Below are 20,805 nucleotides of genomic sequence, written 5' to 3' on the forward strand. Positions count from 1 at the left end.
GTATCTAAAGGAGAAAAGGATAAGACCGTGGAGAAAATGAGGGTAAGGATCTGAGAGGCCAGGATGTCGTCTAGTACACGGACATCTAGTAATGGGATCACTCACTACTTAGACGTGAAACCACCAAGAGTTATAGCAGGAATGGGATCGGTGTGAGAAGGTGGACAGGAGGGAGAATTAACTGGGATTCTGTAAACAATTGCAAGAAAGAGGAATAGACAGCATTATCTTTTGTTGTAAGCGTCAACTAGTTTTCCAGAGGGATCTCTCTGTCAGGGACGCAGTTATGCTACGTTCTTTGATTTTGGTGTAGTTTTGTCATCAGTACAGCATAAGATTACTTTAGTTTTTTTAATAATATAAAGTTATTGATTCATGAATTCACGGGCAGTTTAAATGTATGAATCATTTTCATATCCGCTCCAGCCAGCATTAGACCCAGTCTGCACTTGAGTATTGTAGATTTTAAAATCTGCATGCAAGCCTTTAAAGTGCAGATTCTATTCTGTCATTTTAGCTCATAATCCTATTTTGAGTTTTGTTCTTACAGTTGTATTACTAGGGATCTAAATTGGCTATCAGCCTGTTTTGATAAGTCTGTTACAGTGTCAAGGATATTGAAGGCACTTTTTTTTTTTAAGGTCATTAAGCACACTGGAGTTTGGAAAGTATCACTATGAATCATTTAAAAGTGCTTAATGGACCATGGTCCTTAGCCTAATCTTCTAAAAATGGAATATGGCTGTTGGCGGTTATTTAATCACACTGGATATTTAACTAACTTAAAATTCTCTTACCTGTACATTTGTCTAATTCTTAGCTTGGCAACATATTCTCAAGAATATGATGGAAAGCTTGCAGCCTTTTGTGAAATCATGGTGCATGACTGGTTTTTCCTCACATACTAGTTGAGTGACCAGTAAATGAGATTAGTTCAGCCATAGTTTTTCCTTAGTGAAATTTTGGTGTACTTGTCTGCTGTTCCCAGAATCTATCGTTTTTCACTTTTTGAAAATGAGTGTAGTATTTGCAAGTTAGTCATCTTCTTTTACCTTTGTTCTCTGTGACTTTTGTGAAACGTTTGTCCTTGGGATGTAATTCTCTTAAAACTAGATACTTGAGCTCATTTAAAACCATTCTTTGACCATCCTACCCACCTCAATCCCAAACTCCCTCTTAGCAGTGTTTTTTCTGTTCATTTTGCAGATGATGTTGTAGAAAATGGTAATACGTCATTTACTGACATAGGCATCTCTTTTAGGCATTGCAGGTCTACTCATTCGTTATTCTTCTTCTGAACATTTTAAAAGCTCTCTTTAGGGCCTTAGTTTTTGTTTTTGTAAAATTCGTTTATCCCGGGCTTAACCTTTCTCACATTGTGATTTTATCTCTTTTGTACTTTTCTCAGTGATGTAGTCTCTTAACAAGAGGCTCATACCTGCTTTCTCAGAACTCTGTGGTCTGTTGTCCTGACGTCTAGAGTACTTGTTTCTACTACCTTATATTCTTTTCCATTACTATTTACAACTCTTAAGATGACTTCATTCTTTCTTTCTTTTTTTTTTTTTTTTTAATCTCTGTCCTTTTCCTTAACATTTTGATCCCTTTTACTTTTTACCTTTTACAGAAGATTTCGGCTTTACTGTTTGGAACCGAGTTCTGAGTGGCAGTTCCCTTCTTAGCAATGTGATTAAGAGCACAGGCTTTGGAATCAGACAAACGGGGTTGAAGTCTAGGCTTTACCACTATTTAGCTTTGTGACTTGTGGCAAGTCCCTCAAGCTTTCCAAATCTTTATTTCCTCTATAATAAGCGTAGTGTAAGGATTTTAAAAGATAAAGGTCTTCACTCAGGACCTGGTATGAAGTAAACAATATAACAGATAGCAACTGCTGTTCATTTCCTTTATCCTCTAAGAAAAGAAATTACTTTCTTAGTTCACTCTGAACTAAGGATAATTACTTAGCCACAACTGAACTTGAGATAATTCATAACCTGTATAGATACTTTCACTCTATAAAATTAGATTTCAAACAAGTTACAATAGAAGGTTTCTGTCTCTGTCTCCCTGTGCCGGCTTTGTAATTTATAGAAAGATATCATGGGGCTATGACATTTTCCTTTTATTTTCACCCAGAAACTCTCTACCACTTTGGAGGAGCCTGGTTGTAGTAGCTGGTAGAACTTGTCCTGGACAAGATACAAGTGAGGTAGAGTTTCTAATAAATACATAGATTTAAGGAGAGTGACACGGTGGGGGAGAATGATGAGGTGTGAGGACAGAAAAATCAGTTAAATCATGGCAGGTTGGACTTGGGACACTCATTGGCACACAGATCAAGTAGAGGGCCGTGGTTAGAAACTGGTAGGCAGGGATCAAAACAGTGTTGGGTGAGCTGGTGTTTCTCCTGAGATGTGGACTCGAGGAGCAAGCTGCCAGGTGTGAGATGAGAGCAGCTAGTGTTCTCTGGATCCCTCAGCATCCACCAGGGTTGCGTTGTTTCATAAATTTAGCTTATGTGTAGGGCTATAACCTTTTCCTTTTTGTAGATTCATTAGATCAATTTTTTTTTTTTCTTTTGAACATGGTTTATCCACTTGCATTCTCTTGAGTTCTGAACCTGAGTGATGTCTACCAGTTGGTTTCCCTGGTGTAAAGTAGTAGTCATTTATTTAGCATTTGCTGTTTGCCAGGCATCTTACCAGGCCTCCTCCGATTCCCTAGTTTCCCACCATAGCTTCCTTCCCTGGACTGTCTGCCACTGTATCCATTTTAATTTTTCCAGATGTAGCCTGCCATGTGTTTATTTTGGTTCCTCTGTTCCTTGAGAGTGTAGTGTGGTAGCTAAGAGAACATGTCTTTGGAGCCAAGACTGGCTGGAATGCCTCCCAGCTCTACCTTACTAGCTGTGGAACTGTAGGCCACAGTTTCTCAGTTTTCTCATCTGTAAAATGGGAATAAAATAGTGCCTTGCATAGAGTTTTGTGAGGATTAAATACATTAATACATGAAAGATTATTAGAGCCTCAGGGCTTCCCTGGTGGCTCAGTGGTAAAGAATCCACCTGCCAATGCAGGAGTTGCAGATTCTATCCCTGGGGCTGGAAGATGCCCTGGAAGAAGGAAATGGCATACCTCTCCAATATTCTTAGCTGGGAAATCCCACGGACAGAGGAGCATGGTGGGCTACAGTCCATGTGTGGCAAAGAGTTAGACATGATTTAACAACTGAACAGCATAGAACCTGACATATAATGCCTTCAAATGTTAGCAGTAATAATTTTATATGACTTCTAATGTTCACAGCCTTACCCTGAGCAGCCATTTTTGCTGATGAGAAAGCTGAAGTTCAGAGAGATTAAGTGACTTTATGAGGTTGTAAGCTATTGCCTGACTTGCTAAGTGTGTTTCTCTTGTTTACAAAGTATGAAAGTATTATTTGTCCATAGTTCCACCTCCATCTGTTTCTCACAAGAAAGGCAAAAGTATAGAGGGGCGGGACTCTTCAGAAAGGTGAGGGAGATTCTCTGTTTTAGTGTTAATAATAGTCATTCAACAAGTATTTGACTTGATCCTAAGTGCCAGGCACTGTGCTAGGAGTTAAACACAGCCCTGGCCTCAAGGATTTTATAGGCTCATGAGGAAGACAGTGGTCAGTATTATGATAAAATGTAGGTGCTACAAGAACACATAGGGTGGGACTCTTACCCAGATTAAAGCCTAAGCTAGTCTCAAGGGTGCACAGGAATAGGAAGGAGAGTGAGGTGTGCCCTCCAGACAGATGCCTGTGGGCTAAGACTGTCCACGTGTTGAGGGAAGACATACATTGTGGTATGACTGTGATGTTGAACCATCTGAAATGGTCAGATTCAGCCATTTTTTTTAGCAATAAAAACAGTGTGAGGGGAAGGATAATGGGAGATAGAGTTGAAAAGGCAAACAAGAGTCAGTTCCAAAGGTGCCTAATTTTATTGTTTATAGATGCATACTCTGGGGTTTTCAAAGAGAAGAATATTTTATTTGTGTTTATTTGTTAAAGGTCTATACTTTTAAAATAATCGTTGTATGTAAATTTTACCTCTGAAGAACAAAACTGCGAAACATTGAGTTCTAGCCAGTGGTGTATGCATGCTGGAGTATTTAGATGGAAATGTACTAAAATCTCTGAAATACATTGAATAAATAAAATGGGTGGATGGATACATGATTAAAGCAAACAGTAAAACGATAAAATGTTACTGATAGAATCTTAGTACTGATTATAGGGTTGTTTACTGTAAAATTCATTGTTTTTCTGTATGTTTACACTTTTTTATAAAAAACATTGACAGATTACTCTAGAAAGCAAAAGTCAGGAATGGATTTGGAGGTAGGCAGGAAGGGATTATTTTTCTAATTGATAACACTGTTATTACTTTAATGATAGCCTGGTGCCTCTATAAATCAGCTAATCCTGGTTCTATCCATTGCTCCCAGGACAGAGAGCCTAGATTATAGTTTTCAGTAAACATTTAAAGATTGACTATTCCATAATCTCTGTTATCATATAAAAGATTTAAGCTTTGCTGAAAGTCCCAAATACAAACATATTGCATACATTTTTTATCCTACAAGCCCTCATGTAATGTGTTTCACCTAACACATATATTTTTAATATCATATAGACATACACTATTTATATGATCTTAGGAACGTCATTTATTCATTCATCTACCAGTATTTATTAAGTAGTTATTGTGGTGCTAGGTAATTGGATCATAGCATGGATGAACATTCATGTATAGATCTACCAAAGTTTTGGAGTTTATCCTTAGATTTTGTGTGATCGATTAAAAGATCTTTTGCAGAGGGTGTGACATTGATATACAGAGATCAGTTATATATATAAGAAGTAGATTGGAAAGGGTCTAGTGCTTCTTTTTTAGCCCAGACGATTTTGTCTTCAGAATTATTAACAGAAATACTGCAATCTTAATCTGTTTTAACTGTAATTCCTGAAATTATTTTGCTTCTCTTCATGAAACTGGAAAGATATTGAATGAAAGTTTCAAATGTTTGAGATCTCTTAAAATCTTGCCAGAGAAGTAAGTACTAATACCTTCTTTTTCTTATAAATCAATATTTCTATAGCAAATCTAATATCTAGTTAGTCGTGACCAATGTTGGGACCTTTTTTTCTTTTTCTTTTTTCTTTTTATAAATAGTCAACTTAAAAAAAGACAAGGATTTGCTTGCTTATTACAAATTTATTTTCCACTGTTACCATCTGCTGTTTCCAGCAGAGGCCTCAGTTTGTACTTTGGCTTCCTCTAAAATAGTATATGATTTTATAGTACCTTTCTTTTTACGAAAACAAGGAAAAACAATTTTAAAAGTCCCCAACAAACTGAATCCCCAAAACTGGAAACCAGAAGTCACCTTGCTCACTCACATTCCACCACTACTCCTTAGCCTAGCAAAAGAAGCTGCTTAAATGTTAATGGTAGGTCTTGGGGTACACAAAGGGCTAGAAAAAAAAATTGTGTGGTGGTTTTTTTTTTTTAATTCCATAGAAACTCCCTGATAATTGATTTTGAGATGGGACTGGGCTTGTTATACTTTGTATAATGAGGAATATTGTGGATTTTAACCACCTGTAGGCAACCAGTCTTCTAAAAGCTAGTTCATGTCTGTACATAAACTGGCAGAGCATTTTTTTTCCTTTTAGGTCATGCAAAGCTGTAGAATACTGTTGCATTGACATCTAAGATGTACATTGACAGGAGAGATGATTATAAGCAATGGAATTTAAAATTTGTTTCTTACTGACAATAGACAGTAGTTTGGGCTAAAGAGAAAGGAATTCCTTAGGTGAATCTTCAGTAAGAAAATTACTATTGTATATTCTTACTAATTTCCCTTAATGGTCTTGCTTAAGGAAAAAAGCCCCCTATGTATTAAATCTCTTATTTTCTCATAGACGTACTTGAAGGCTACAATGGAACCATATTTGCATATGGACAAACATCCTCTGGGAAGACACACACAATGGAGGTAATGTTTTTTAATCAGTATTTGGATGTAGTTTGCAGCACATACCGTGTATTCATTCATTATTTGTGACATTTTATCATGCTTAAACAGCTTTATTTACTCTTTACTGCTTTGTCTCATACAAATTATATATGAGTACCATGGTTAGATTCTAATCAGTTCCTGAGTTTGAATAGAAATTGTATATATGAAATCATATTGAGCTTTGTTTTATCTACATAACCACAAAATTGTGCATGTCTTAGAATTAAATAAGAATTCTCTGTCACCTTATAATGGGGAATTTTGAAATTTTTAATGTTTATGTGTTTTCAGTTCTATTTGGAGCACTTAGGTTTTTCTTTCTCTCCTTGGTCGTGTCTCTGCATCTGTCTCATTTCCCAACCTCTAGCCAGGTACTTGTCCCTCTTTGATAATAAGGGCTCCAAAATTATCAGCGCTGCTATTAATAATGAATGTAAACCTGCTCGAGCTTGGCTTCTAGAAAACATCCTATAACCTGCCTCTGGTACAGAGTGTCTGCTTTTATCATTTATCTGAGCATTCTACATATGTAAAGTAAATGATTGCTTATTTTGGAGTCACTCATTTATTTTCATCATGTTAAAGTCAGGTAACAGACATTCTTAGCACTTAGATGAATTTGACTTGAAGTAGATAGAATGATGCAGATTTAAATGGTGAGCAACTCACAAACATTTTCCTGGAATGTGTTTATTCACAAATTGCATCATCTGAATCTAATGATTAAAGAAAAGGCTAAGCTCAATTGGTAACCTGATTAGCATACATTATTTATATGTAACTTACCAAAATATCTAACAGTTGAATTGGTTTTTTTTAGGTATTTGTACAGCCACATTTTTTCACCAAAAAAATAGCAACAATTAGAATTCCTATCCTCTCTTGACTATGAATTGTAAATTAAGTTTTGATTTTTAATTTGTATGTTACAGTTTATTTAGGAACTCTAGTTTTGTTTTGTTTAGGGTAAACTTCATGATCCAGAAGGCATGGGAATTATTCCAAGAATAGTGCAAGATATTTTTAATTATATTTACTCCATGGATGAAAATTTGGAATTTCATATTAAGGTAAAATATTGGGGAAAGGTGGTATTTTATTTTATATCTAGAATAATTCTGTTCAGTATTTTTTATTTAAAAAATATTTTAGAAATTATGGGCAGGTGTAGTTGAAAGATTATTAGAATTAGTAAACTCAGACCCTTCCTCTGACATAGTAAAGGAGTAAGCCAAGTCTTTCTTGCCTTAGCTGCCTCCCCTTTAAGATAAAAGAGTTTGTTTTGGTACAAAGCTCAAAAGTTCTGACTAATTAGACCTAATGAGTCTAATTTTAGATGAAGATACCTAGTGGAAAATGCACTTTAGTTACATAAAAGAGCTGAGTGATTTTAAGGCTTCCCATCAGAATATGAGCTGTAGCTGAGTTGTCCCTGGCACTGGTACCTGGCACTCAGGCTGGAATAAGTATTTGATGAATAAGTAAATAAATTACTTTGTAATTTTAAGTGGTTGATTTTTTCCCCCCCTTTGTTTCCTCTGCCCTTTAGGTTTCATATTTTGAGATTTATTTGGATAAGATAAGGGACCTATTAGATGGTAAGTTAAATTCTTGCTCTTCGAGTTACTGTTTTTAGTTGTAAATGTGAGACCATTTCTCAATAACCTATATGAAACTGACTTGAACTACAGGAAACATTGAAAAATGTTTCTTACAAAGTTTTAATTGAATCAATTTTAACTTATTTAAAGCATATATTTGTGGGCGTTTCATAGGTAGTAATTAGACAGTTGGACTGGAGTTCCAGAGCCTGAGTCCTATGCTCTTGTCTTTTCTCACCTGTCAGACATTGTCCTTGGCAAACCGCAGAACCAGTCTGACTTAGTGTTCCTATCTTCAGAATATGAGTGGCAGAGGTTGGCCTGGACCTAAACTTCTCTAACTCTTGGTTCTATAGACTCTTGCTTTTGCAGTGATATTTTCATGTTTTTTTAAGTTCGTTGTTATTAGGCTGCATGGGGAGAGAAACAAGAAACAATTGAATTAACTATTTCACAGCCATTGTTAGCAGTTAGGAAAATGTTAATATTATTTATTTTTCTTTTTCAGTTTCAAAGACCAATCTTTCAGTTCATGAAGATAAAAATCGAGTTCCCTATGTAAAAGTAGGTATAATTCAGAATGTTTAGAAAAGCCCTATAATAACATTTTTTAAAGGGTGATGACATTCTTTAAAAATTTATTTTACAGGGATGTACAGAGCGTTTTGTATGTAGTCCAGATGAAGTTATGGACACCATAGATGAAGGAAAATCTAACAGACATGTAGCAGTTACAAGTAAGTGGCATATTTAGTAATACTAGTTAAGGCATAGACTGCTTTAAAGTTGATTTTTCTTAGGTGAAATAATGCTTTAGAAATTATTAGTAAGGGAAAGCCTTGTTTGTTGATATTTGGTTGTGTGATTTCTTTGTAGATATGAATGAACATAGCTCTAGGAGTCACAGTATATTTCTTATTAATGTAAAACAAGAGAACACGCAAACGGAACAAAAGCTGAGTGGAAAACTTTATCTGGTGGATTTAGCTGGTAGTGAAAAGGTAAAATCTTTATATTCCGATGGAAGCATTTTTAATGAACTTCAGCTCAGATTTGGGCTTATGTATTTTTCATTGTTAAATCTTGAAAATGTGTGTCAAACTGGGTTTGGTAGTATTTTTGAGAGTTTTAAGCATTTATGTCAGTGTCTCGTCATTGCAAACTACTGTCATTTAGGCCATAATCCAATTCTGCCAATAAGTGTTATCTTGATGTAGTTGTATGCTTTATTGATAATGTGTTGAATGTATGTCATTAAGAATTTTACTAGGTATCCTTTTCCTAATTTTTGGAGTCTATTTTATTCACACTGACAATGGCCTCTCTCTAAAAACTGCCCATTAATTAATCCTTTTGGATTTCGCCGTACTCCTTTTAGAGGATTATTTAAGTATTATATTGTAGTCCTATACAATCTGATTCTGATTTATGTCAAAATCAAAATAAGTTCAAATGTCTTAATACTGACCTATTTGACCTTTTTTTGTTGTTTGTTCTGCTAATTTGTTTTTTCTTCTGATTAACATACCTGCTCCCTTCTACACAAAAATCTTACACACATCCTTCAAAGTCTATCTCTAATTTTGCAAATACTGAGAAGCTGCTTCTTTAGGCATCATTGCTGACATATTATTCTGTTATCTTTATGTATTTTACATTTTTTTAATAGAAGCAAGTTTGCTTATATAAAATTGATATATATAAATTCCGTCTCTCTCTAACCATCACAACATCAACATTGTGCTTTAGTAAATTTTTTAGTTTCGTTTTCCCAGTGCATCAAAGGGGGTTAACAAATTAGTAAGCTGTCAATACAAACCTACATGTAAGTAGGTTAATTTCATGAGCACACCTAAAAATAAAATTTGGTATCTCCTTAATCCCATTTTTGTCATGCAAAAAAACCCAAGGTCTCAGAAAAGTCATATTTGATAAATACTGATAGCTTAGAGTAAATACTGGGGCTTCCCTGGTGTCTCAGCTGGTAAAGAATCTGCCTGCAATGCGGGAGATATGGGTTCGATCCTTGGGTGGGGAAGATTTCCCTGGAGAAGGAAAAGGCTACCCACCTCACTATTCTGGCCTGGAGGATTCCATGGAGGTCGCAAAAAGAGTTGGACACAACTGAGTGACTTTCACTACTACTACTAGAGTAAATACTTGGCAAACGAAGTCTTGAAGCCTTCCCTTTTCTTTTTTACTAGTTATTGATGACCTCTGAATGTTTTAGAAAATTAGAATCACTGAAACATAATTTTGTTTTATTCTTTTGCAATCTTATGTATTGTATAGGTTAGTAAAACTGGTGCTGAAGGTGCTGTGCTGGATGAAGCCAAGAACATCAACAAGTCCCTTTCTGCTCTTGGAAATGTCATTTCTGCTTTGGCTGAGGGTAGTGTGAGTACACTTGTTTTCTATTTCCCTGTTATCTAATGGGAAGTTAAACATAGATAACATACATACCTGTGGATGTGAGTGAGAGGGATTCACTGGATGAATAGGTATGAATAAGTTGTCTTTTAGGGATTTATTTTATAGTATTAGTGTGTATATCCTAATTCCCATTTTAATAACTACAACATATTTTATTACTGAGAAACCCATTTGTCTTCTTTGGTTTTTTGTTTGTTTTTATATGTAGACATATGTTCCATATCGTGATAGTAAAATGACGAGAATCCTTCAAGATTCCTTAGGTGGGAACTGTAGAACCACTATTGTAATTTGCTGCTCTCCATCATCGTACAATGAATCTGAAACAAAATCTACACTCCTGTTTGGTCAGAGGTTTGTTTTTGTTCAGAAAATACAAAGTCTAAATGTAGATAGGCATTTCATTTATTAAATCTAGGTAAGTTTCAGGATAGATATATTCAAATCAGTATGCATTATTAGTGTGCTAGAAAACATTCAAGTCAAGTGTTAACTCGAGTCAGATTTATGTGAGAAGCTTCAGTTCAGTATTAAACATTTGAATCAGATAATAAAGCAAAAACCTGAGGGATATAATTGTATGTTAAGCCTATTGACATATGTGACCTGTTCAAATAATGGGATAACTATATGAGGTGGTTAGCCTAGGAAAATCAATAATGATGACTTTGACTGTCATTGATAATTGCTTTTCTTAATTCTGCCTTACAAGTGAGTTGGAAAAATAATGGGCCCATTTTTTTTTCTTATCAGGTTGCTGATTTTTTTTTTTTTTAAGCTATTCAGAGTTGTTGCAACTGACCCATATCTAATGGGTTGTGAATAAACACTATACTAAGTACAGCTCCTAGAATTTAGTCAGAGATAACTAGACAAGAATAGTTAAAATTACCTAGCCACATATGCTTATATTACAGAGATACAGATATCAATTGAAAATAATTAAGTCACATTCTTCCCCTCTCCCCCAACTACTTGTCTTAGGGCCAAAACAATTAAGAACACAGTTTGTGTCAATGTAGAGTTAACCGCAGAACAGTGGAAAAAGAAGTATGAAAGAGAAAAAGAAAAAAATAAAACCCTCCGGAACACCATTCAGTGGCTTGAAAATGAACTCAACCGATGGCGTAATGGTAATAACTGAATTTGTTATTTAGAGTTTGTGGAATAGAGATTCAGAGTTATTTTATAAATTTGAGACTCTGATATAAATGAAAATAACAACATATTAGGGATCATCAAATAAAAATGAATAAAATCTTTTACTTTAAATTCTGATTTTTACCTGGAAAAATAAATAGAGGCATAGAGGCCAGCTAGCTGGCTGTTGAAGTCTCAAGATGGCAAGATGTTTAGCTTAGGATGAAATCAATTAAAAATGCAAGATTTGATGACTGGCTTTAGAAGATAAAGGGGACAGTCAAAGATAATTCCAACTTTTCAGATCTTAGGGACTAAGCAGATAAAATTTATAGAGCTGCTGAAATTGAATAAAATTAATTTTCAACAGGTGGGTTTTATTAACCATTCTGTTGTCTTATTTTAGGAGAGACAGTGCCTGTTGATGAACAGTTTGACAAAGAGAAAGCCAACTTGGAAGCTTTTGCAGTGGATAAGGATATTACTATTACCAATGATAAACCAGCAGCCACAATTGGAGTTACTGGAAACTTTACTGATGCTGAAAGAAGAAAGTGTGAAGAAGAAATTGCTAAACTGTACAAACAGCTTGATGACAAGGTAAGTATTATTTGTGTTCTATTTTGTTTTAGAACATTATTGACATATTTTTATTTTCTAATTTCAATATTAATGGGTCATCATGACCTATGTACATATTCCTAGGTTTCTGTTAACTTTCTCAACATCATTATATTAACAAAAAATATAAAATGACAGTTTCTGTTTCTATGCAGAAACTATGTATAAGGCATACCTTTCTTCCCCTTCTCTTTCAGCTAATAGAACTTTCAAAAGGAAATTTGACACAGTCCTTGGAGAGTCTTAATGAAATGACCTTTTAGAATCAGCCCTCTGTGGCGCTAATGATAAAAATGATGCAAAAGATTAGACTGAGGGAACAGAATCAAGTGGAAATACTGTCTTCTACTTTGATGATATCAGTAGTATGAAAAATAGCACAGTTATGAAGCAAATAAAAAGGATGGGAAAAACAATAGTAAAGAGACTAGAAAAAATTGTTCTGATGTTGTCTTTGATTTTTTTTCTTAGTAGGTGATGTTTTTAATGTATTTTAAACAGGGATGGTAGGTAGGTTTGAAGTGGTTCCATGGCATTATTTTCAGTAATAGCTTTAAACATGTTTATTATTTTTAGCATTTAAAGTATTTTGTGAATAACTTTCATAAACATAAGCCTTTTTTCTTATTGCATGATAAGGACGTTACAGTTACTGATAATTGAAGGAAGCTCCATTTGTTTCAGCATCTTTCTAAGATAAGAGATTAGAATAAGCTATGTCCAATTTGGGGAAAACAACTTTGAAATACTGGGGAGTGGGTAGTAATCTTACAGTTTGTGTTAGGAAACAGAACCAGGTTGTGAGCTATTCTGTTAACTTGTAACTGAAAATTCTAGGATGAAGAAATTAATCAACAGAGCCAATTGGTAGAAAAACTGAAGACGCAAATGCTGGATCAGGAAGAGGTAAATTAAATACTGCTTCCAGAAAAGCTGTATAGTTTATCATTGTCACTTAAAAGATGAAGGCATCTACAAAGCTCAGAACACACTCCAGTACATTTAAAATTTTTTTGAGTATGTCCATGCTTCACCGTGGAATCCTATGGGAGCAGTACATCATACAGACAGAAGCAAAGATTGACTTCTTCAGGCTTTTTGGGGTTGGGTTTTTTGGGTTTTTTAAGTTTGAGTTAAGTCTAACTGGAGGGCAGAGGATGATTTTCTTTTTTTGCATTTATTCTTTAATATATGTCTCTTGGGGTTTTCAACTCTGTCTTTTGCTTTCCTTGTACAGTGCTACTTTGTCTTATTCTCCCCCAAACACTTCTTATTGATCCTTGGACTGGAGTAACCTTAGGTTCCCCCTCCCTTTATGAAAAGTATTTCCACATGGAAATGATGAAGGAAGGAGTATAAAAAACACTTCAGCCCCGATATATGTCCAAAGGGATTGTTAAAGAAAAGACTTATTTCTGAATCACTTTGGCTTTGTTTTTAGGAATTCATATTTCAGGGTATGATTTTTATCATAGAAATGAGAATGTCAGTGAATAAGATTATTTTTTACTCTACCATTTCTACCCTCCCCTGACCTGTTTCTCATTTCTGTGATCTTCACTTTCATCTTGTTTCTTTCAAGTTCCTTCTCTCTAGTTTGTCACTTTGGACCCTCATTTTACCTTACTTGGCAGTCAGTTCAGTCTCTCAGTCATGACTTTTTCCCACCCCATAATCCACAGCACTCCAGGCCTCCCTGTCCATCACCAACTCCTGCAGTCTACCCAAACCCATGTCCATTGAGTCAGTGATGCCATCCAACCATCTCATCTTCTGTTGTCCCCTTTTCCTCCTGTCCTCAATCTTTCCCAGCATCAGGGTCTTTTCAAATGAGTCAGCTCTTCGCATGAGGTGGCCAAAGTATTGGAGTTTCAGCTTCAACATCAGTCTCCAATGAACACCCAGGACTGATCTCCTTTAGAATGGACTGGTTGGATCTCCTTGCAGTCCAAGGGACTCTCAAGAGTCTTCTCCAACACCACAGTTCAAACGCATCAATTCCTCGGCACTCAGCTTTCTCTATAGTCCCAACTCTCACATCCATCCATGACTACTGGAAAAACCATAGCCTTGACTAGACGGACTTTCATTGAGAAAGTAATGTCTCTGCTTTTTAATATGCTGTCTAGGTTGGTTATAACTTGCCTTCCAAGGAGTAAGCAGTTTTTAATTTCATGGCTGCAGTCACCATCTGCAGTGATCTTGGAACCCCCCAAAAATAAAGTCAGCCACTGTTTCCCCATCTATTTGCCATGAAGTGATGGGACTGGATACCATGATCTTCGTTTTCTGAATGTTGAGCTTTAAGTCAGCTTTTTCACTCTGCTCTTTCACTTTTATCAAGAGGCTCTTTTAATTCTTCATTTTCTGCCATAAGGGTGGTATCATCTGCAATCTCAGGTTATTGATATTTCTCCTGGTAAACTTGATTCCAGCTTGTGCTTCATCCAGCCTAGCGTTTCTCATGATGTACTCTGCATATAAGTTAAATAAGCAGGGTGACAATATACAGCCTTGACATACTCTTTTTCCTATTTGGAACCAGTCTGTTGTTCCATTTCCAGTTCAAACTGTTGCTTCCTGACCTGCATACAGGTTTCTCAGGAGGCAGGTTAGGTGGTCTGGTATTCCCATCTCCTTCAGAATTTTCCACAGTTTATTGTGATCCACACAGTCAGAGGCTTTGGCATAGTCAATAAAGCAGAAATAGATGTTTTTGTAGAACTCTCTTGCTTTTTTGATCATCCAGTAGATGTTGGCAATTTGACCTCTAGTTCCTCTGCCTTTTCTAAAACCAGCTTGAACATCTGGAAGTTCACGGTTCACGTATTGCTAAAGCCTGGCTTGGAGAACTTTGAGCATTACTTTACTAGCATGTGAGATGAGTGCAATTGTGTGGTAGTTTGAGCATTCTTTGGCATTGGCTTTCGTTGGGATTTGAATGAAAATGGACCTTTTCCAGTCCTATGACCACTGCTGAGTTTTCCAAATTTGCTGGTGTATTGAGTACAGCACTTTCACAGCATCATCTTTTAGGATTTGAAATAGCTGAAATGGAATTCTATCACCTCCACTAGCTTTGTTCGTAGTGATGCTTCCTAAGGCCCGCTTGACTTCACATTCCAGGATGTCTGCCTCTAGGTGAGTGTAAGTGATCACACGATTGTGATTATCTGGGTCGTGAAGATCTTTTTTGTACAGATCTATGTATTCTTGCCGCTTCTTAATATCTTCTGCTTCTGTTAAGTCCATACCATTTCTGTCCTTTATCACGCCCATCTTTGCATGAAATGTTCCCTTGGTATCTCTAATTTTCTTGAAGAGATCTCTAGTCTTTACCATTCTATTGTTTTCTTCTTATTTCTTTGCATTGATCGCTGAGGAAGGCTTTCTTATCTCTCCTTGCTATTCTTTGGAACTCTGTATTCAAATGGGAATATCTTTCCTTTTCTCCTTTGCTTTTCATTTCTCTTCTTTTCACAGCTATTTGTAAGGCCTCCCCAGAGAGCCATTTTGCTTTTTTGCATTTCTTTTTCTTGGAAATGGTCTTGATTCCAGGCTCCTGTAAAATGTCATGAACCTCCATCCATAGTTCATCAGGCACTGTCTATCAGATCTAGTCCCTTAAATCTATTTCTCACTTCTGCTGTACAGTCATAAGGGGATTTGATTTAGATCATACGTGAATGGTCTAGTGGTTTCCCCCAATTTCTTTAATTTAAGAATGGGGGATAATTGAAAAGTGGTCCTTTGTTTGAGGTTCGTTCTGGGGGTTGGAGCAAAGACTTATAACTTCAGTAAGAGGTGTCTGAAAAGTGAAAGTGAAAGTCACTCAGTAGTGTCCAACTGTTTGCGACCCCAGAGACTATACAGTCCATGGAATTCTTGAGGCCTGAATACTGGGGTAGGTAGCCTCTCTCTTCTCCAGGGGATCTTCCCAACCCAGGGATCGAGCCCAAGTCTCCTGAATTACAGGCGGATTCTTTACTAGCTGAGTTACAAGGAAAGCCCAGGAGATGTCTACCATCAGTCAAATTAATCCTGGTTGAATCATCTTATTTTTTTCTACTCTAGTAGCATTGTTTCTCCAAGGGACCCTGGTATCATTTGCATAATTCTTCATTTATATTGTTCTGTCCACTTTACAGGACAGTTGGCATCCCTGGCTCCCCCTTCTGAGTGGCATTAGCACTCTGCCTCTTTAGAAAACTACAAATTCCAGATGCCCCTACTTCAGCTGACCCACATGATCTCAGTATCCTCGTAAGAGTCTCTTGGCTTCTTCCAGTTTAGATTTTATTTGCTGATACCATGTTTTCCTCAGACATAGCTCAGATGCCCCCCGCTGTTGCCCAAAGAAAACCTAAACTTTTAAAGCATCTACTCATTTCTTTTTTTCTGTGCATGGTTAGGAGCCTTGTGTGTCTTTTTCTGTTAGAGTGCACCTGACAATAATTTTCCTATTCTAGCCTCCTTCTCCGTGAATACTCATCCAGAAATATCCCCTTTCCTTACACTGCCAAGCACTTTGTCATGTCCTGTCTCCATTATGGCTCTAACATTTCATTTCGTATTGCATTCGTTTGTGTATCTGTCTTCCACTAGATTTTTCCATCTCCCACAATGTTGAGCACAGAATGTGCACACAGTAGGTATTCAGTAAATCTGTTGAATAAGTAAATGTTACCATGTATAGTAATGTCCACATTTCATTCCCTTTTTGGTGAGCAGGTGATAAAAAGTTTTTTTTTTTAACTTGTGTATGTTTTAAAAACCAGTTACTCAGTGTTCTTTGGATAAAATAGATATTTTTATTCCTTCCTACAGCTTCTGGCATCTACCAGAAGAGATCAAGATAATATGCAGACTGAACTGAATCGCCTTCAGGCAGAAAATGATGCCTCTAAGGAAGAAGTAAAGGAAGTTTTACAAGCCTTGGAAGAACTTGCTGTCAACTATGATCAGAAGTCTCAGGAAGTTGAAGACAAAACTAAGGAATATGAATTACTTAGTGATGAGCTGAATCAGAAATCGGTAGGATACAGTTTTTTTTCTTAATACTTTGGTAAAGTTTTCTTAATTGAAAAGTTACCTGAGTAACTTATTTCTGTAAAAGCTTAAGACTGATAACATCGATTCTTCAAGAACTCAAGTGTCAACTTTATTTTCTCCTATATATGAAGCTTTAAGGTGGAGGAAGAGGGTTATTTTCTTAGTTTCTAAAGGTCTATTAATATGTAATTAAAGTGGTATTTTAATTGGCTACATATTGGCTACTCCAGATATTCTACTGTTCAAAGAAAAAAAAGTTGACTACTAGTTGCCCAGTAAAATTATTAGCCAACTGTTCAAACTATGATTTTTAAAATGTGCACAAAAAGCAAACTAGCAGGATATATGACTTCATGTAACTTATATTTTGTTCACTGTTAAATTTCTAATACCTGGGCCAGTGTCTTCTGGGACATGTAATAGCTTCATCATGGTTCCCCAGGAAATGAAGATTTTTGTTTTCATCACTGTAAGGCAAGAATCCCTGCCCTCTGGCAGTGATGCCAGAAATAGTATACAGCTGTGACTGCTTCTGCGATATTTTGAGCATCACCATGGATGAGCTCTCTTTTTCTTAAAGTTTTGTTGTTAATGCTGGCTTCTTGTTTAGAAATCATATTTAAAGTTGGACATAGGATCAGTGCTCACTAGTTGTTTCCTTGTCACATCAAGTGTTTAAAGGAAAGCAATCAGTGCTATGAAATGACAATTTTGAAAGCCTTTCTGCTCCTGGAGAAGTTCCTTTTCCCTTTTTGATCTCCCAAGTTACATTTAGCTTGAAGTTATAATTAATACCATGGAAATACCTTTATAACTCTTAACTGAGTTGCATTATTAGCAAACCTAATTTCTGTTTGGACAAATGATAGGAGTTTCTTAAAACTCTGTAAACTGTAAGTTGGTTCTTAGCTACTGATTTCAGCCTTTATGACTATTCTGTTTGTGTCCCAGTTTTAATATGACCATTGTATTGGTAAGGAGTTAGAAACCCCTGAAGTGGTCTGCATCTCTTTATATACTTGAGTATTGCTGTTCGGTTGTTAGAGATATTGTCTGGTAATTTGGACTTGGTAGTATATTGTAGATCAAACTGAGTGAACTCACAATCTGCTGGTTTTCAGACACTTAAGGAAATGACCAGAAGAAATGAGCAGCTGAAACAATGGTATCTTTACTAAAAGATTCTGATTAAAAGTCAGTAACTTGCATTTAAAATACAGTATATGATCTGTGACACAACTAACAGTTTTAAAGCAGCCAGATTCAGTTGAATTTTCAAAATTGTGGTGACTTTGTTGCTGGTAAGCCAGCTACTATTTTAAATTTATAATTATAGTAATTAAATTCATATAGTAATGCTACTTCACTGTCTCCTGGATAATTGCATGTATCATAGTACAAAAGTAGTAGTAATTATCAGGTGAATTCTTCTCAGAAACTAAATACTATATAAAAAGCAGATAAAACTTAATCAGCCATCTAGAAGATTTAGCAATTCCATACTAACATATATTTTCTCAGACTGTTTCCAAAGGTAATAAATGAAAATCAAATCTAGTTAATTTGAAAGTTTTCCATTTCTAGGTAGAAAACATCCAATCTCAAAAATTTAGTGAAGTAATACAAACTGTCTGCTCTTGATGGAGCTACAATATGGCTACTTTCCATGCTCCTCTTAGGCCTAAAATACATTTTAAATTTGAGCTGAGAGCTAGCCCAGAACTCAGTAGAGAATTCAAGAAAATGAAAGCAGAAAATAATGGTTTTGTGAGTACTGAATGAAAATATCTGTCAAAATTTGAGTTGATCTTTCATTTAATAGATTTCACTGTACTTTTTATATTTTATTCTATTAGGCAAGTTTAGCAAGTATAGATGCTGAGCTTCAGAAACTTAAGGAAATGACCAACCACCAGAAAAAAAGAGCAGCAGAGATGATGGCATCTTTACTAAAAGACCTGGCAGAAATAGGAATTGCTGTGGGAAACAACGACGTAAAGGTAATTATAACTACCTGAGAGTAAGCATGATTATCTGTATAGAACTCACACTTTCATTTTTCACAAAGTTCTTTTCATATCCATCATCTCCTCCTCCAAGACCCATCTGTAGTAGAGGGTATTGGCTTCATTTTAAATACATGAGGAAGAGGGAGAGGATAAAGGGTCCTCAAGGAGACATATGCTCAGTCAGTAGTGTTTATCTGGACTACGTGTTTGGTTTTCTCCTCTATGTAAAGGTTTTTGCACTTAGAAATTATTGTTAATAAATTATGAAAGTGTGTAATTGAAACAATAGCTCCAGGAGTAAACTGTAAGTAAATTAGCTTCTGGTTGCTGTAAGTGTTTAAAAAGGTAAAAGGTGAGCACTGCTAATTAATTCTTTTTTTTTTAATTAATTCTTTATATTTGGAAATTTTTTAAACATACAGTAGTAAACAGGACAATATTGTGAACCTTAGAGTTAATCAGTTATCAAAATTTTGTTACATTTTTTCTTTTCTAATAATCTTTTTCAGGGTGCAGATACTTAGTTATATCAGCACTAGTGTGTAGTTAAAAAAAAAATTGCAACCTGGTAGATTTTAAAACTTAAATCAGAAATACAAACTAGATTCTTAACTGAAAAAATGTGCACATAACATGAAAGGTTTATATGTTGCAGTAGGTATTTGTATGGACTTCCTTTTTTTAAAATTAAAATTAATTATAGTGACAAGGAGAGCAAATTTATACTTGAGTTTGTAGTGAAAGTCAGCTAAGCCAGCCCTGTTTAACAAGAGTTGGAAATGAAATAAAAGCTTTCACCGTGGAGCACACTTTCCTTCTGTTGTTATTCCGAACTATTGTTTGTTGATGGAGGCAAGGATTCATTCTCATAATTGTGTCGTTTCTTAATGCTGGCTCACCTGATCAGAACAAAAAAGCGTTGTTAAACATTGAATGATGTAACTTGCTCTTTCTTCACTGTCAGTCTGAACATCCTGCCCTGTCGTGTTTGTCGTGAAGTATGTGAGATTGATTACGTTCTGTTGGAATCTTCCGGGATTAAAAAAAAGTAGATTTCCTTCATATTCTGAACACTGGAAACATGTTCAAATTTTTCTTTGTAAATTTGTGGCTTGTTTTTAGAAAAATCCATCCATTTCATTGGAGAAGAAAATGACAACCCACTCGAGTATTCTTGCCTGGAGAATTCCATGGACAGAGGAGCCTGGCAGGCTAGAGTCCATGGCGTCACAAAGAGTGGGACATGACTGAGCAACTAACACTTTTCACTTTTTCCATCCATTTCATGTTCAAATAATTCAGTATGTGAAAAAGTGGTAAAGGTAGAGAAAATAAAGAGTAAGACTGGCTTATGTCTTATGGCACAGCCAGTGATAACCAGACATCTAAACCGCTTTTGTCACTGAACCATTGTAGTATTTGAAAACAAGTCAGACTTGCAAATAGGTAAAGAGAAAATGGACCCTCAGTATTCTTGGGTTTTGCAGGTTATTCTCTTCCTGTTAAACACATCAGTAAGCGCTGCTTGAGTTCTCCATGTTTTGCATGTTTTGCATTATGTTTCACTGTTTGTGTTATACTAGTCTCTGGATTTTGATGAACACATAATATAGATCCACCATTGCAGTATCAGAATCATTTCACTGTTCTAACAAGTTGCTTGTGCTTTATCTGCTCATCCCTCTCCCCTGAATCACTAGCAAACATTGATTTTTTTAACTGTCTCTAGTTGTGCCATTTGCAGAATGTCATATAAATGGAGTCATACAGAATTAGCTGTTTCAGACTGGCTTCTTTTACTTCAGTTCAGTTCAGTAGCTCAGCTGTGTCCGACTGTTTGCAACCCCATGAATTGCAGCACACCAGGCCTCCCTGTCCATCACCAACTCTCAA

General features: G+C 35.8%; 1 protein-coding gene across 2 annotated transcripts in view; it reads left to right on the forward strand.

Moving 5' to 3' along the window:
- KIF5B (kinesin family member 5B) overlaps positions 1–20,805 on the forward strand; it is a 47,002-nt gene that overhangs the window by 8,859 nt on the left and 17,338 nt on the right. For both annotated transcript variants that reach the window (XM_015099603.3, XM_015099604.3), the window contains exons 3-15: positions 5,959–6,032; positions 7,022–7,126; positions 7,606–7,654; positions 8,166–8,221; positions 8,307–8,394; positions 8,534–8,658; positions 9,950–10,054; positions 10,299–10,444; positions 11,075–11,223; positions 11,637–11,830; positions 12,689–12,757; positions 16,679–16,885; positions 18,760–18,903. In XM_015099603.3, the coding sequence (XP_014955089.1) occupies positions 5,959–6,032; positions 7,022–7,126; positions 7,606–7,654; positions 8,166–8,221; positions 8,307–8,394; positions 8,534–8,658; positions 9,950–10,054; positions 10,299–10,444; positions 11,075–11,223; positions 11,637–11,830; positions 12,689–12,757; positions 16,679–16,885; positions 18,760–18,903 (1,511 nt within the window). The remainder of the gene's footprint in view (positions 1–5,958; positions 6,033–7,021; positions 7,127–7,605; positions 7,655–8,165; positions 8,222–8,306; positions 8,395–8,533; positions 8,659–9,949; positions 10,055–10,298; positions 10,445–11,074; positions 11,224–11,636; positions 11,831–12,688; positions 12,758–16,678; positions 16,886–18,759; positions 18,904–20,805) is intronic.

The sequence above is a fragment of the Ovis aries genome, chromosome 13 (assembly GCF_016772045.2).
Source record: "Ovis aries strain OAR_USU_Benz2616 breed Rambouillet chromosome 13, ARS-UI_Ramb_v3.0, whole genome shotgun sequence".
Classification (NCBI taxonomy): Eukaryota; Metazoa; Chordata; class Mammalia; order Artiodactyla; family Bovidae; genus Ovis; species Ovis aries.